At 52.8% G+C, this 13,969-nt stretch overlaps 7 protein-coding genes across 7 annotated transcripts; 1 reads left to right on the forward strand and 6 right to left on the reverse strand.

The window, feature by feature from the left end:
- Window positions 1–168: 168 nt before the first annotated feature.
- On the reverse strand, window positions 169–741 carry AYL99_07480 (mitochondrial import inner membrane translocase subunit tim17; the record flags this gene model as incomplete). Its single annotated transcript, XM_018838989.1, has 3 exons — window positions 169–216; window positions 271–614; window positions 663–741. 3 exons carry the CDS (start codon window positions 739–741, stop codon window positions 169–171), a joined length of 471 nt encoding a protein of 156 aa, XP_018691757.1.
- Window positions 742–1,277: 536 nt separating this feature from the next.
- AYL99_07481 (hypothetical protein) lies at window positions 1,278–2,660 on the reverse strand (the record flags this gene model as incomplete). The annotated part of the gene is made up of 1 exon (XM_018838990.1): window positions 1,278–2,660. The coding sequence occupies one exon, from the start codon at window positions 2,658–2,660 to the stop codon at window positions 1,278–1,280; it is 1,383 nt and encodes a 460-aa protein (XP_018691758.1).
- Window positions 2,661–3,320: 660 nt separating this feature from the next.
- AYL99_07482 (hypothetical protein) lies at window positions 3,321–3,759 on the reverse strand (the record flags this gene model as incomplete). The annotated part of the gene is made up of 2 exons (XM_018838991.1): window positions 3,321–3,496; window positions 3,588–3,759. 2 exons carry the CDS (start codon window positions 3,757–3,759, stop codon window positions 3,321–3,323), a joined length of 348 nt encoding a protein of 115 aa, XP_018691759.1.
- Window positions 3,760–4,340: 581 nt separating this feature from the next.
- On the reverse strand, window positions 4,341–5,953 carry AYL99_07483 (hypothetical protein; the record flags this gene model as incomplete). Its single annotated transcript, XM_018838992.1, has 4 exons — window positions 4,341–4,499; window positions 4,565–5,276; window positions 5,368–5,680; window positions 5,749–5,953. 4 exons carry the CDS (start codon window positions 5,951–5,953, stop codon window positions 4,341–4,343), a joined length of 1,389 nt encoding a protein of 462 aa, XP_018691760.1.
- Window positions 5,954–6,474: 521 nt separating this feature from the next.
- AYL99_07484 (hypothetical protein) lies at window positions 6,475–8,906 on the forward strand (the record flags this gene model as incomplete). The annotated part of the gene is made up of 6 exons (XM_018838993.1): window positions 6,475–6,674; window positions 6,740–7,016; window positions 7,065–7,118; window positions 7,218–7,883; window positions 7,938–8,438; window positions 8,499–8,906. The coding sequence occupies 6 exons, from the start codon at window positions 6,475–6,477 to the stop codon at window positions 8,904–8,906; spliced, it is 2,106 nt and encodes a 701-aa protein (XP_018691761.1).
- A 61-nt stretch (window positions 8,907–8,967) lies between these two features.
- AYL99_07485 (hypothetical protein) lies at window positions 8,968–10,244 on the reverse strand (the record flags this gene model as incomplete). The annotated part of the gene is made up of 5 exons (XM_018838994.1): window positions 8,968–9,372; window positions 9,450–9,689; window positions 9,745–9,758; window positions 9,893–10,105; window positions 10,205–10,244. The coding sequence occupies 5 exons, from the start codon at window positions 10,242–10,244 to the stop codon at window positions 8,968–8,970; spliced, it is 912 nt and encodes a 303-aa protein (XP_018691762.1).
- A 443-nt stretch (window positions 10,245–10,687) lies between these two features.
- On the reverse strand, window positions 10,688–12,876 carry AYL99_07486 (hypothetical protein; the record flags this gene model as incomplete). Its single annotated transcript, XM_018838995.1, has 7 exons — window positions 10,688–10,916; window positions 11,024–11,181; window positions 11,235–11,908; window positions 12,137–12,272; window positions 12,371–12,540; window positions 12,602–12,645; window positions 12,713–12,876. The coding sequence occupies 7 exons, from the start codon at window positions 12,874–12,876 to the stop codon at window positions 10,688–10,690; spliced, it is 1,575 nt and encodes a 524-aa protein (XP_018691763.1).
- Between the last annotated feature and the right edge of the window lie 1,093 nt (window positions 12,877–13,969).

The raw sequence follows: 13,969 nt of genomic DNA on the forward strand, positions 1-13,969 counted from the left end.
CCATGTGCCAAACTCTTTTCAACGTTAAACAGCGAAGTTGGAAATCTTGTCGGAGAGTAGAGAATCTCGCAAGGACCGACATGACTGCGCGAAGTGCGCAATCAATCATAGGAGCAGAGCGATCCAAAGAACTCGTTAAATGAAATGTGGTATTGTGGCCATTTCCAGTCATGCCGCCATGCGTCCGGATTCTGAAGGCGGTGCGGGTGGAGGAAGCTGCCAATGTTAGCACCAGGAGAAATGACGTCCGAGAGCGTCTGGCCAACTTACATCAAGTCTTGTGTTCTCTGCCATTAATCGCTGGATACCAATACCAACACCTTCAATAACAGCGAGGAAAATGGCACACATAATGGCGCCGTTTCGGGCCGCCTTGTAACCTCCTCTTATCGCCAGCGAACCTCCCGTCAGGAATCCGGCGATGATGGAGTTGTATGGATCCTCCTTCTTGCGGATGCCCTTGACTGCGCAGTCGAACGTGCTGAACATACCACCCCATACTCCAAAGTTACCTCCTGTGACCGGTGCTCGAGCCTTGATGGCGGTGATCATGCCGATCCGTCGTTCGCCGTATGGTGAGTTCCGAAAGCCCTTGATCCCGTGCCATAATGTTCCTAAGATGTGTCAACAAGGAATCACAATGCAGTGATTTTCCCTCGTACCTCCTAAAGCACCCATACAGAATGCTCCGCCAAAGTCGGATAGGGCAACCCAGGGGCAGGGATCTCGGGAATGATCCATGGTGAAATAGTCAGGGATTAGGCCGCTGTAATGATTGATTCAACTACACTTTTGAGCAATGCAGAGAGCGACGGAGGATTCGAAATCGGTTAGAGGCTGGAGTTGTCGCTGCGGCCACGAGTGGACGGGACGACCGATTGAAGGTGTGTTCTAATTTGAGATGACAGGAAATTGGGACGAATAGTAGCATACGCCGGAAGAAACCAGGTATTGAACAGTGTAGTCCAGGAAAACCTTTAGAGTGAATGGGCGTGAAGGTTGATTAGGTCGCGATAAACGAGCCAAAAAGGTCTCCGAGCCGCCAAAATTTCGCCGCAGTCGCACGTGACTGAAAGTCATGTGATATTCGTCGCAACATTGTATATGCCCAAGGTACCGAGTAGTATTTCCATCCGTCCAGAATCAACCAGATATAGTACGTATTTCGCTCCTGAAAGCACGGTATCTAGCATTTCCATAATCATCATTCCCTCATAACCTCATTTATGTAGACATGAATCCCCGAGGTAACGCCGTAGTCAAAAAGAACGTCTGTCTCATCGTCTGGAGGAAACATCTGTATCTCTGCTAAGGAACATCCTCCTGAGCGTGCTCGGCTTCTTGGTCTTCACAAGTGCCTTTTCCCTCTTCTCGGACCTGCTGCTACCCTTGCTCCGCCGTGATTTGGATGAGTTCTCACTCCCCACCACCGTGCGATCTGGGTCGTCTTCGATCCTCCGGTGGTGTTTCTTTTTCTTCGGCTCCTTCCTCGGCTCCCTCGAACTTTCTCCCGTATGTTCCCGGGAAAGAGGCAAATGGCCCATGCTCCTTGCTGCCAGTGGAGTGATAAATTCACCTTCGACACTGGTAGCGACACTCGCCGTCTCGACATCTGAGATCCCACGTCTCCAATGCTCGATGCGGTCGAGTTCGTTGACGTCCAGCATCTCATCCATGGCGTCGTCCTCCTTGTCGCCGACCCGGGCTCTGATCTTCTTAATGATCTTGTACCCGCCGAACATGACGACAGTTATTCCCACACCCACACCCACGGCAATCAGAAACTCGGGCGCTGCCAGCATGGCAAAAACCGAGGGCGCACCGGCTTTGAACGCCGCAAGCGCTCCAGGGGCCATCTTGGCCGCCAAGTTGCTGATTTCTGCCAACGTCAAGGCGACAGCCGCCATGGAGTCTGGGTTGGTTTGCAAATGTGAGATTATAGCCCGGACGCTGTGTTGTGCACAATTGGCCTCCTCCATTAACATCTTGCATTTGGTGACCAGGCTGGACATCTCCTGTTTCTGCAACTTATGCTCCACTTTAGGGTCCAGCATCAGAGACTCCGGATGGAAGTCGCCGTAGGCAAGGTCCATGTCGACCTCAGAGACCGAGTGGGAACGCACCGGTGGAGGTCGATGTGATCGATGAGCGTCGAGGGGCAGATCGGTCGTCCTGCGAACAAGTCCACCCCCGCCATACGGTGCAGGTGGATAATCTGGGATTGGATGGCGGTGGCCGTAGAGTTCTTGATTGAACTCTGCAAGCCCGACGTGCCTGGAAAAGGCTTCCTCTGGCACACTAGGAGCCGCGAACTCGGAGGCTGCGTGAGGCGGGCCTTGGTGCCCATATTCGTAGGGAGGAGGATAGTGGTGCTGACTTTCTGCAGGTCGATGTCGACCATTCTCAACCTCGCTCCTGTGGCTATGATGTCTGCGTGTCCGTCGAGAGGCATCCGACCTAGCATCTTCGGCTATTGTCACGTTCTTCATTGCTTTCCTCAGTTCTTTTTCTTCTCTCGCCTTTCTTTCTGCCGCTATCTCCGCCTTCCGCTCCATGTAGGCCATCTTTGCCTCCTTGAAAACATTTTTCAGTTGTTTGGTGGTGCTGACCACCTTGTTTGACCGGTCAATGATTGCAATCGTCTGAGTAATTGCCGCCATGCCTGCGTCTTAGCTGGGACTTTGGCTCGTTCGACAGCTGTGAGAATGAGGAGGAGGAGTACTCGGTAGTCAATGGCGAGAGTGTATTGCCTTTTTAGGGGAAGTGTCTTGCTCGGAATGGATCACGGTGAGAGTTAGTCCAGCCGCTTGTCGGGGACCGGTGATGGAAATAGCATGGCTGGGGAGATCGAGAGTCGGTCAACAAAGCACTGGGGACGAGGTACTTGCAGGAAACAACAAGAGTCACAAAGATGAGGATGCGAAGCCTTGTGTCTGGCTCAAAGAAATATCAAAGGAGTTGGGCGGCAAAACGAGGGCCATTGTCGCCAATTAAACGAGCATTGTCACAAGTTGAGCTGCGTGTTCCTGGCTGATTTGGCCGGCGGTGGTCGATCCATGGCGCCCTGGAATCACTTTCAAACAATAGCCAGTGTGCACAGCCTCAACAGCCACGGAGAAAGCCACATATGTGGCGTTGTTGCAGCTGTGGCGCAGTGCAGCAGGATCATCCTCGTCCCAGCTGAGTGAGTTCAGGACACCCACACGGCTTTTCTTTTGCTGCTTCATTTTTGGGGATCTATCTCGCTGTGCTCTGCCAGTCATGCAGATCTCGTGCCATTTATCGCCCTACAAATACTTCCTGTTGCGGAAATGATTATCTCAGGCTTCATCCGCAGCAAGCAATTTCTCTACCGCTGAGACTTTATCTTCCATGGTCTGCGCTTTGTCCGTGCGAGAGCCTACTCGAATATCGCTTTGAATGCGTACAATGCCCTTTTCATGCAGAAGTGTGTGTGCTTGGCCAATCAATCGCATGACATCGTCCCAGGATCCTTCTGTTGAGAGGCATTAGCAAAGAATATATTACCGCAGACACAGTAGAAGGCTGCAGCACCAAGCTTTCAAGCAATGCTGTGGTTTACTCACCAATGGTCGTTCCGGCCGAGTGCATACTATACTTCAACCCGCTCCTCTTCATCAGACGCTGAACCTCAGCAATTTCCGCCGACACTGAAGCTGTGGGTGTGCCAAGCGGGATGAGGCAAAAGTCCGCAGTGCATTTTGGTGGTGTCTCGAGATTGAGATTTTCTAAAGGCATTTTGTATCTCTGTCCCGGCTCCCAATAGGCAAAGGTAAGAAAAGTGACCTGATTTTGCAGAAAATGTACCTCTGGTGTCTCACAAATCAAGAACTTGCTACCTCGATAACGGATACAAAGCACTGGTCCGATGCTGGTACAGTCAAGTTCAAATTACTACGACACGGCACATATCCTTCAAGCAATTCTAAGCCACACACGGCGAGATCGTCCTCCGGTTGCGGCCCGTGATGTGGCGGTGCAATTCATAAGTGACTTCAACAATATGGAGTACAGGATACGGGTCTCGCACCTATCTGTTGCTTACGTTCTGGTCTGATCACCGCGTCTTAGTGTGAGTGAAAAGCTCCTCTACACGATTTCAAGGCATTGGAGCAAATCATACTTGATGACATTCAAATCCAAGCGCTATACCTGGAATCAGTTATTCCAGGTCAATGCGACCAGGCTGAATCTGCCTTTTACGTAGACAATACCTACCCATGGGATACAGTAATTTTACCCGGTTTCTGCAAGTGCCACCTGTGGTATGTGGACTCTACCTCTGGAGGTGCCAGAGCTGAAGTTTGCGCGCCACCTCGCTAATTCTCCTGGCGACCCTTCTTCGACACTCCGGTCAACATTTCCCCTAAGATGATTTCAACGCCGTCTTGGAAAGCTTGAGAGCAGATCCTTTGCAAAAGCGGGTTGCGACCGAATCCACGGCCTACGGCGTCGAGAATCGGCTGTTTCAGGGCTTCCTGGACAGTCGCCAGTCAGAGACGCCTCAGAGCTTCCGGGGTCGGTGATCATCAAAGATGGAAACCTGCTCGCCGCGGACCATGTACAAGTCTCGTGGGAGATCGGGAAACTGGTCGAAGAATTTCGAATGGAGCTTGAAAGGATTTTCGAGCTGTCTGAATGCCAGGAGCAAATGTGTCAAGATGTTTTCATTGACTCGGCGGTGGTGGCTTTGGCCCATTGTTGTCAAGGAGTCCGCACCGGTCCTGTGGTTGACGTACTCTTGCAAAAGGACATACACCACATCGTTCCTCGGACGATTTCGCCCTTGATGCGCATTGGTGAATATGTTGGTCGGACTCCTCGTTGACCCCCCCGACCCTACAGTCTCGCACACCCTAGTGATAGGCCCGAAACTTGACGGTGCAGTTCCACTGTCGCCTTGTTCGGCATCTGGATACGCATTTGCAAACTCCATCTCCAAGCAGAAGCTCGCATTTAGCTCGAGGCAAACTTTGTTCAAATCATACCTTTCGGGATGGAGGACCAGTATATCCCGGATCTTGGGGAACGGTAACCAGTCGACGATCGGCCAATGATGCCTGGTCATCTGGACACGGCTTGGACGGTAGCAGGGGGTGAGTTGCATGTAATGTTTGGCAGTTGGCTCGAGCCGCCAGCGGGTGATGGGCCCGAGTTTGTCCCAGCCGCTGACTGCATGGCAGAACAGGCTCAGACGCTCCCATTTCTCGGACGACAGCAGGGATTGTAGCATCCTAGCTATCAGGCTGTCGAGACTGATAGCGGCTCATAGTCAGCCAGACTTATTCTGAATCCTGTGCAGGACCGCTGAAGAACGGCAGACAGCACTATACTTGAACATCTTACCTCTGACAATGGGCGGGATCTTCAGCGTACTCCTGTATCATGATCTGGCGGACGAGGCCTTCGTGATGGATGATGTCCAAGCAGGCATCAGACGGTCTGCCTACAGGATAGTTGCTGGATGGGTCGATCAGCGACTTCGTGGTCTCCTCGTTATAGGATAGTGAGATGGCTCCTTGTACGAATGCGTTGGGCGGCGACGGTGTTACCACGTGGACAGAAGGTGTCGACTCGCGATCATGGTCCACGAACAGATCTGATAACGGTCCCGAGTTGTACCCACCATGCTTGGTTGAATGGCGTGGAGACCTAGGAGCTGTTGGTATGGTACTAGGTTAGCTGGACACAGTACCAAATCGTCCGCGCCACAAGTGGTTCTCTTACGAGGAGCAACCGCATTGAGTGGAAATGGCGAAGTATATCCCAATGCCGACGAATACGAATGTGGCCTCGAATACTGGTCTACATAATCGGTAAGTTGATGGAGTTCACTGGTAAGTTCGACCAGTCTTTGTCGAGTAGTGGAAAGGGACTCAGTCAACTGTCGATTGCGTTCTTCCAGGGCTCCGATGTCGACCTCGGTGGCCATTTCACTAACACGTTTGAAGGTGAAGGGCTTTATACTGAGTCAACGGAAGAGGTTGAGAAATGTTGAGCACAGGGCAGTTCGGATTGCAGAGACGACCTCATTGCCGTCCCGTCTCGGTACCATCCAAGTCGGTGTGGCACTGGACGAGGATATCGCAATTCAGAACTGTGCCACCGAACCTAGTTTGCCAGTCGGATAGGTCTAGCCCTCTTTCTATCAACCCTCGGGCCAAGCGAAGCGAGGCCACCCGGAGTTAAATGACTTTCTATCGCCTCCAGTCAGCGCCAGGATGCGGGTCGCCGTAGCCTAGCCTCGCCAATCACAACGTTACCGATATGATGATTTCCACGCAATTGTCCTTCCCGAGCCCGTGGGGATGGAAAATTGAGGGGGCGTTTTGAGGGGAGCCCGAAGTGCCCCAGGCCTCCTCGAGGCTGGCGGCTGTTTGTTGGGCTGGCTCTGTATCCTCTGGGTGTTGATTCTGCTTTTCCATCGATCTTGCCAGACGGACAGAATCCGCCATGATGAGGAATGATTCTGCTGGCAAGGTATCCACCCTGGGACTGCTGGACAAGTCGCCAAACCATGTCTGTCATATCTGCGCCAAGTCCTTTGCTCGAAGGGATGTTCTGAGACGACATGCCCGGCATCAGCATGGAGAGGCTGCTTTCCAGAAGACCAGTCCTCGTTCACGGCGGAAGAGCTGCCTCCGTTGTGCGCTGTAAGGCTTGACTTTACTGCCTTCGACCTATTTGTCCCCCTTAGCAAGGCTGACGGACCCCCCAGTCACAAGGTCAAGTGCACGCGAGAATCGACCTGCCAGGAATGTGGGAAAAGCGGATTACTCTGCCAGTATAACTTCGAGCCGTCGTCGACGAGTACAGACCCGAAGAGCTGCGACAATCGGCAAAGACTTGGAGGAGACCAGATTCCTCCCTCGTCTCCCAAACGCCCCAGATTACAGCTCGAGGAGTTTAGGACGCCTCCCGGACTACAACTGACTCCCGCGGAACTGATGCGGCCCCAGAAATCCCCAAGCCTAGACAATCACCCAAGCCCAGAGGTTTGTCTTCGTCTCCCACAAGAGATTGCCATGCTAAATCTGCTGCAGTGGACCTTCACCTGGAGTCGCGAATTTGGCAGCGACATTGATGCCCCGACGGTGGTGAGTATACATTCCGAAGCGATATCCAGGTGTCTGCCCCGCCACTAAACGTGCTCTGATGGTTCGTAGATATCTCATCCTGACAGCTCGTTTTGCCAGCAAACCATGACAGGTCCTCAGCGCGATGGCAACGACATCACCCGGACAAATGAAAAAAACGACGCAGATAGCCATGCTCTTTTCACGCCTCTAAGACATGACTCGGGACTGATTACACACCCTGGCGTTGGTCTTGAACGATCCGGTTCCGACCATATGGCCCCGGAGCATTGGGGTCTGCTTTTTGATATGGAAGACCATCACGATACGAACCTCGCATCTCGAACAACATCCGATGATCAGTTGCCCGAGTTGTCGGACGGGGCTTTCCCAGACTTCACAATCATGCCAGAAGATCTTGCAACTGTGGGTGCACCACCCCATCAGACCTCTGGGACATGGCTTCCAACTCGCCAACCGCTCCTGGGAGACCGGGAAGGCTTGCAAACCCATAAAGGCCCTGCAGATTCCGGCATTGCAGAAACGCAGAGTCCGCTCCACGAGGCCATTTATGCATCTATCAGTGGCAGTGCAGAACTCCCAGGAACCGAGGACGGCGGAAATTCTGCCATCGAAGCAGAACAGAGCCTGGCTCTGAGAATACATCGGGTACTGCAGCAGAACTCTCTTGGTCAGATTGGATTGCCAACAGATGTTCCTGCTTCATTCCCCAGCTCAGTTCAGCTCTCAGCCTTTTGGGATCTGTACTTTGTTCACTTTGACAAGGTTAGTTTACTATTTCTAAAGTTCTGTCTACTGCCCACACTCATGTAGTAACAGCATTGTCCCATACTGCACCGTCACCTGGTGAATCCCATGTCCTGTTCACCGCTGATTGCTGCGGTTGTCACCGTCGTCGGGGCCAACTATGCGGACACTGCACACAGCAGACTGTTTCATCAACAAGGAGCTTCCAAGCTCTGTGCCCTGCTGCAGACCTCCCTTGGGAACGAAAGAAACGATGGACGTGCCGAAGGATCCGTGCTCGCTGCAGTGTGCATTCTTCTGTGCCAGGCGATACGCAGCCGGAGGAGTGACCAGGCACAGCTCTTGACAACACTCCTCCACGGGAATATAGCCTACCTTGAAAAGATGGGGCTTTTCCAGCAACAAAACGACTATATGGGAAGGTTGAATCGTGGCCGGACGATTCCCGTCAATAATAGTTCCCCACGTGACTGGATGGCACAGCTCAAAAAAGTAAATGACCTTGAAATGCATCACCAGTGGCGTGCATGGGTGAAGGAGGAGACCTCGCGGCGACTTGCGTGGGCTTATCTCGTATGTTTGATCTTGTCGTTGGCTCGCTCACTCACAATGGAGACTGAATTTCTCGCGCAGACGTATAATTATCTCTCGGCCGCCTTTCTGCAGGACAGAATCCCACCAGATCCCGAGCCACCAAATCTACAAATGCCCTGTGAAGACATTATGTGGGAGGCCGGAAATGCGAGAGCCTGGTCGACTGGCTTTCCGTGGCTACACAACCCCCAACCCCAACTTCCATTCCGAGCCACCTTACGCGGACTCTTGCACCAGAATGTCGCTCTGCAAGAGGTCTCCCGCTTCGGGCGCCTGGTTTGCGCAGCCTTGATTCATTACGAGTTGTGTCGAGGATCCTCTGAGGACGAAAGCAGGAGCAAGAAAAGCATCCTGCAGCTGGTCAACGCTGGCGGAACCGAGCAACTGCTGAGGTTGGCAGCCGACCTGGCAGACTCTTTTAAAAGAGATCCCCGGAGCCAACTTTGAATTGATAAGTGTGTGGAAGAATGGCACCCAAAAAATTCTGAGACAGAGATTCGCATTGGTTCTACGTCGCTCCGATACCATCCCGATCTGAAGCGGAAGCCATCGCATCCAGCAACTTCCCCTTCTCCGCGCTGTCCTGCATCATCTCATCCTTATCGACCAAACTGGCATACTTGGCCTCGACCATATACTCCGCTGCAGGATTGCTGTACGGGAGGACCGGGCGATAGTGGATTTCCGTTCCGCTGCACTCGGCCGCTTGCCCTGTGATGCTGGCATCGGCTACGAACTGCAAGATCGCCCGCACCACCGTGTCCGCGGGCGTGATCATATCCTTGGGCATGGCGTCGACCAGTTTCTGGCTCACCAGCGGCGTGGCGACCAGGCCCGGGCAGACGCAGTTGACCGTGATGGGTTCGCCCATCTCCTGCAGGCGCTTCGCCATTGAGCGGATGAGCCCTATTACCTACAGCGTCATTTTTGCCGTGTTAGTAGACAGGAAAGGGGGAAGGACAACAAAAAAGACTAAACAAGATGCCTTACACCATGTTTCGCAGCGCCATAAAGCGGCACTGGAGCTGCAGGATACACGCCAGCAAGACTGCTGGTGAAGACCAACTTGCCGGCTTTGGACGGATTTTTCCGGAAGAAATGCAGCGCGAGATACCCCGTCCAGATCACCCCGTACAGGCAGATGTCAACGACTAAGGTGTCTGGACGGGGTGGTGCACCGTTGGGTCCCTCGGGTACGGGACTGCAGAATTCAATGCGGTCACCAATACCCTGCAAAGATCAGTCAGCGGGAAGGGAAGAGGAAGCGAATCGTGCGTGGACTTACCGCGTTGCCCCAGACTGGATATCAATCGGCTCAGGAACATATTAGTATGAGTATATAAAACCCGGGCGGGCGCCTCTGAATCGAAGTATTTCAAGTGTTACGGGCAGACAGACAGGGGAAAAGGAAGTCATATAACCCTCGTACATACCGAGATCAAGACGTCCCCATTTCTCCCAGGTCTTCACAAAAGCCTGGGCCTGGTCATCGTAACTGATGGCATTTCCCTGGATGAAGAGCACCTGGCCGCTCCCACCTAGCCTCTCCTGGACCTTCTTCCCCGCCGCGGCGTTGAAGTCGAAGATCGCAACGTTCCATCCGTCGGACACGAGTCGCTCGACCAGGGCTAGGCCCATGCCGGAGGCTGGACGCGAGAGAAGTCAGTAAGTCAGTCATTAGCAAGATAGGATACCAGAACGCCGGAATCGCAGGGGGGAGTAGAAGTAGATATAGATATACGTACCACCGCCAGTGATGAATGCTACACTCGACGCCGATGCCATCTTTTTGCTCGCTTTATGCTTTGACGAACCTCTTCCTCACCCCAGAAGGTTGAGAAATATCTCTAACTTGGCATTTCGCTCTCTGAACATTTTGAAAGGCTGAATCCTGATTGACCCGAGGCTATCCCTTTTCTATCTCCAGGCTCTCATAGCTCTTGGGCTGGCCTGTGACACACTGACACGCATCAAAACCTCACCGCATTGAGATCGGAGTTTGTGTGCGGTTTTTCACCTGCTTGGACGCAATCTGGTGTGTATTAAGTCTCCACTCGGACGTTGGGATCTTTCCGACAGGAGGACCCTGTCAGGCTCATGTTAGTTGGGAAGAAGGACTACTCAAAGGGACTTCAAACTCTCTCCAATAATAAAGCCGGTCTGTTGAAAGGAAGAACTACTCTTCAGATAGGGCTTTCCGCCTTTCTCTAATCTAACTGTGGTGCCGTCTAGCACTCCCAAGGGGTATCTGCGTTCCTCAAAAACGGAGCGAGATCCTTTCCTTCGGGCTCCAGCTCCTGTGCCGTCTTCCCACAGCCCAAGAATGCGAAGCAGTTGGATTCCCAGTACCTCATCTCGTAATGCTCGTACCGCGGTACGCGGAGCGCCTTGAGGTGGTGCAGCATGGAGCCCCCCCAAATGTAGACGCGGCCTGCCTTCGTGTTCTTCTTGTACCAGCTGGATCAGAAAATGTCAGCACAGGTGACGAGCAGACGAAAGTGACGGGGACAGCAGTCAAGGGGTTCTGCTCATGGATGGGGGCCGAGGTAGGCCTCTTGTCCTACCTTTTGCAGTCCTCTCGCCAGACCGAGTACTTGTCGTGCCACTTGTCCACGTGTTCGTTGAAATCGGTCGTTGGCCCCTGTCTAACTTCCATCGCCTTGATCCGATCTTCTTGCATCTTCTTCACGCACTGCAAGGCGTACTCGATCTGGACTTCGTGCTGAAATCTCAATTAGAAAAGCCATCTCAACCCAAAGGGGGAAGACGACTTACGGATGGCAAGGCACAGCCCTGACCCCAGTTGCCCCGAGGGCCATTGACGACGAAGTAGTTGGGGTACCCAGGGCCTGAAATACTGCAATAGATATTGGGCTCATCCGCCCAATCCTCCTGCATAACCACGCCGTTAGTCCCGACGATTTTGAAATGCGGCACGTAAGAAACGTAGAAGCCGGTGCCACAGGCGATAATGTCCACCTCGACCTCCTTCCCGCTGCTGGTGACCAGGCCCGTGGGAGTGACCCGTTCGATCTCTTCGTGAATCGTCGATACATTCGGTCGCACAAGGGCCTCGAGATAGCCTTCCCCCGGGGTGAGTCTCCGGCACCCGGGCGACCACGCGGGGATGAGTTTTTCCTTGAGTTCCTCGTGGCCCGGGCCGATTCTTCTCATCATGCTCTCCCGCATCGCGACCCGCGCTTTGACGTTCGTCTCCGTCCCGCGAAGGAACAGATCGAACTTGCGTGCCATTCTGGTCTCGAGGCTCTTACGGTACTGCAGGTGGAAATCCGGGTCGGACCGAAAGTGCTCTTTTTCGCGTGCCGTGTAGTAGTGCTTGCCGGCAGGGGCGGGAGTTTCGCCGTCTTCCGCCGCTTTCTGCACGTCTTCGTCGATCTGGGGCGCGATCCACGTACAGTTGCGCATGAAGACCGTGACATGTTCCGCCCCTGTGCGTGTATGTCATTTGTTAGTGGTTGAGGTGTAATGGGTAAGGCAGTCCACTGCCACATCGACTTGCCTTCTGCTAGTTTGGGGACCATTTGAATAGAGCTGGAGCCCGTGCCGATGACGGCAACGCGCTTCCCCTGCCAGTCTATGCTCTGGTCCCAGTTGGCGCTGTGGGACAAGATGCCTTTGAAATCGTGTAGCCCCGGAATATCCGGCCCTGGACCAACAATCAGCGAAACGTACCAGAATCTCGACTCTCAGGGCCAGGCTAACATTTCCATCGGTTGACCACTCCGCTTCCATTGATGAGTACGTGACATGTATCGTAGAACGTCTCACCATCTCGGCGAAGTTCAACATGCCCTGCGAAAAGTGATGGTTAGCTCTGAAAGCACATATCCCGGCTCATTATACTATTCTTGGGCTGGTAACTTGCATTGACCCTCTTCCTCAGACCATACGGCACCAACAACCTCAGTGTTCAGCTTCACAAACGGAGCCAATTCGTATTTCTCATAGAAGCGCATCATATAATCTTGAATCTCGGGTGAATAGGCATAAAAGCTCGACCATTCCGGATTTGGTTCGAAAGAAAATGTATAGGTGTGAGCAGCTATGTCGCAAGCACAGCCTGTCCAGCCCGTCAGCAGGCTTTGCCATTGGTTAGACGAAGCAAACAGTTCTCGACGTACCAGGATATCTGTTCTCCCACCAAGTACCTCCAGGCACGGGGTTTCTACCGATGCAACAAGTCAGTACATCCAATGATGCTCAATGCTCATCGTTTGTCGACCCTGACGCACTTTTCATAGCACACCAATTCGTAGTTCTCTAGCATTCGTCTCGCCTTGTAGGCTGCCAACATCCCGGCTGCTCCTGCGCCGACATGGATGATTTTGATATGCTTTGGCGCAGATTGTGGCTGTTCGAGCAGCTCGTACGGTGCTTTCTCCCCGTTAAGATGCATGGTGGCCAAGTCAGATACCAAAACACTAAAGTCTCCCCCAGGTCACTGTTTGATCTGCAGGAGTCTGTAAACAAGCCAGCGCGGCGCGTCAGTGATAAGACCGATCTGTAAAATACTCCGCGGTTACTCGAAGCCTGACCAAGCCTCGGCAAAGGCCATCTACTCGAGTCGACTCCGCATCTATACCGGAGTTGCCAGATGGAGAAACCATGGATGGAGTTCTGGCACGGCCGGCAAATGAATGTCCTGCGTGAGTTGCGTTGCCAAGGTCAATCCCTTTCCCAGATCAGCCTCACATTGATTGACCATTGTTTGCACAAGCTAACGGACTGGGGTTAAGGAAAGGTCTCCCTTCAGAGCCAGCCAACATGGGATCAGCGACTCTTCGAAATTGTTAGGCTGCCTTTCGATTGTATTCCCCAACCCATAGCGCCTCAAGGACCTCAGGATGGACCTCTTGGATTTCCTTACTGCAAAATCAACTCAACCAGAGTCTCGTATCCCGTCTTCCCTCATGCATTTTAGCCCATCTTATCGACTTTGATGTCTGATTAGACACCGTCTGTCCTGTCATTTGGTCGTCTATGAGGAATGCCTGCTCCCTCTCAAAGATCAGTGATGGCTTCGCACCATCTGAGGGAAGGAGTTGAAAGGGTAATCTCACCAGATGCGGCATAGCCTAAAGCCACTCGAAAAAAGACAAACAGCCCAATATTTGGCCGAATATTATCGAGCATAGCCTCACCACGTCCGGGGAAAGGTGCCGTGAATAAATATCATGCAGCCAATCTCTCTTGTCTTGGCAGTTACGGTGCTGTAAGGGTTGTAATGTTGTCGAGAGTCTCGAGTGCTGAAGCGGGCATTCGAAAGCAGCTAGACACCGAACGGCGAGCACGGGAGTGACATTGTCGACAGCACTCATTCAGATGTATTGCTCCTCCGCCACTCCCTCCATTGGATCTCAATGATTCATGAGGCAATAAATGAAGTCAAAAACCCTAAGAACTCATGGGAGTAAGTTCAAGCACCGAGGTGATCAATGAGATGGCTTGCATTGAAGTTGAGATCTAGGCTTGTGTCGATCGCATCATGA

Source organism: Fonsecaea erecta (assembly GCF_001651985.1).
Source record: "Fonsecaea erecta strain CBS 125763 chromosome Unknown Scaff6, whole genome shotgun sequence".
Taxonomy (NCBI): domain Eukaryota; kingdom Fungi; phylum Ascomycota; class Eurotiomycetes; order Chaetothyriales; family Herpotrichiellaceae; genus Fonsecaea; species Fonsecaea erecta.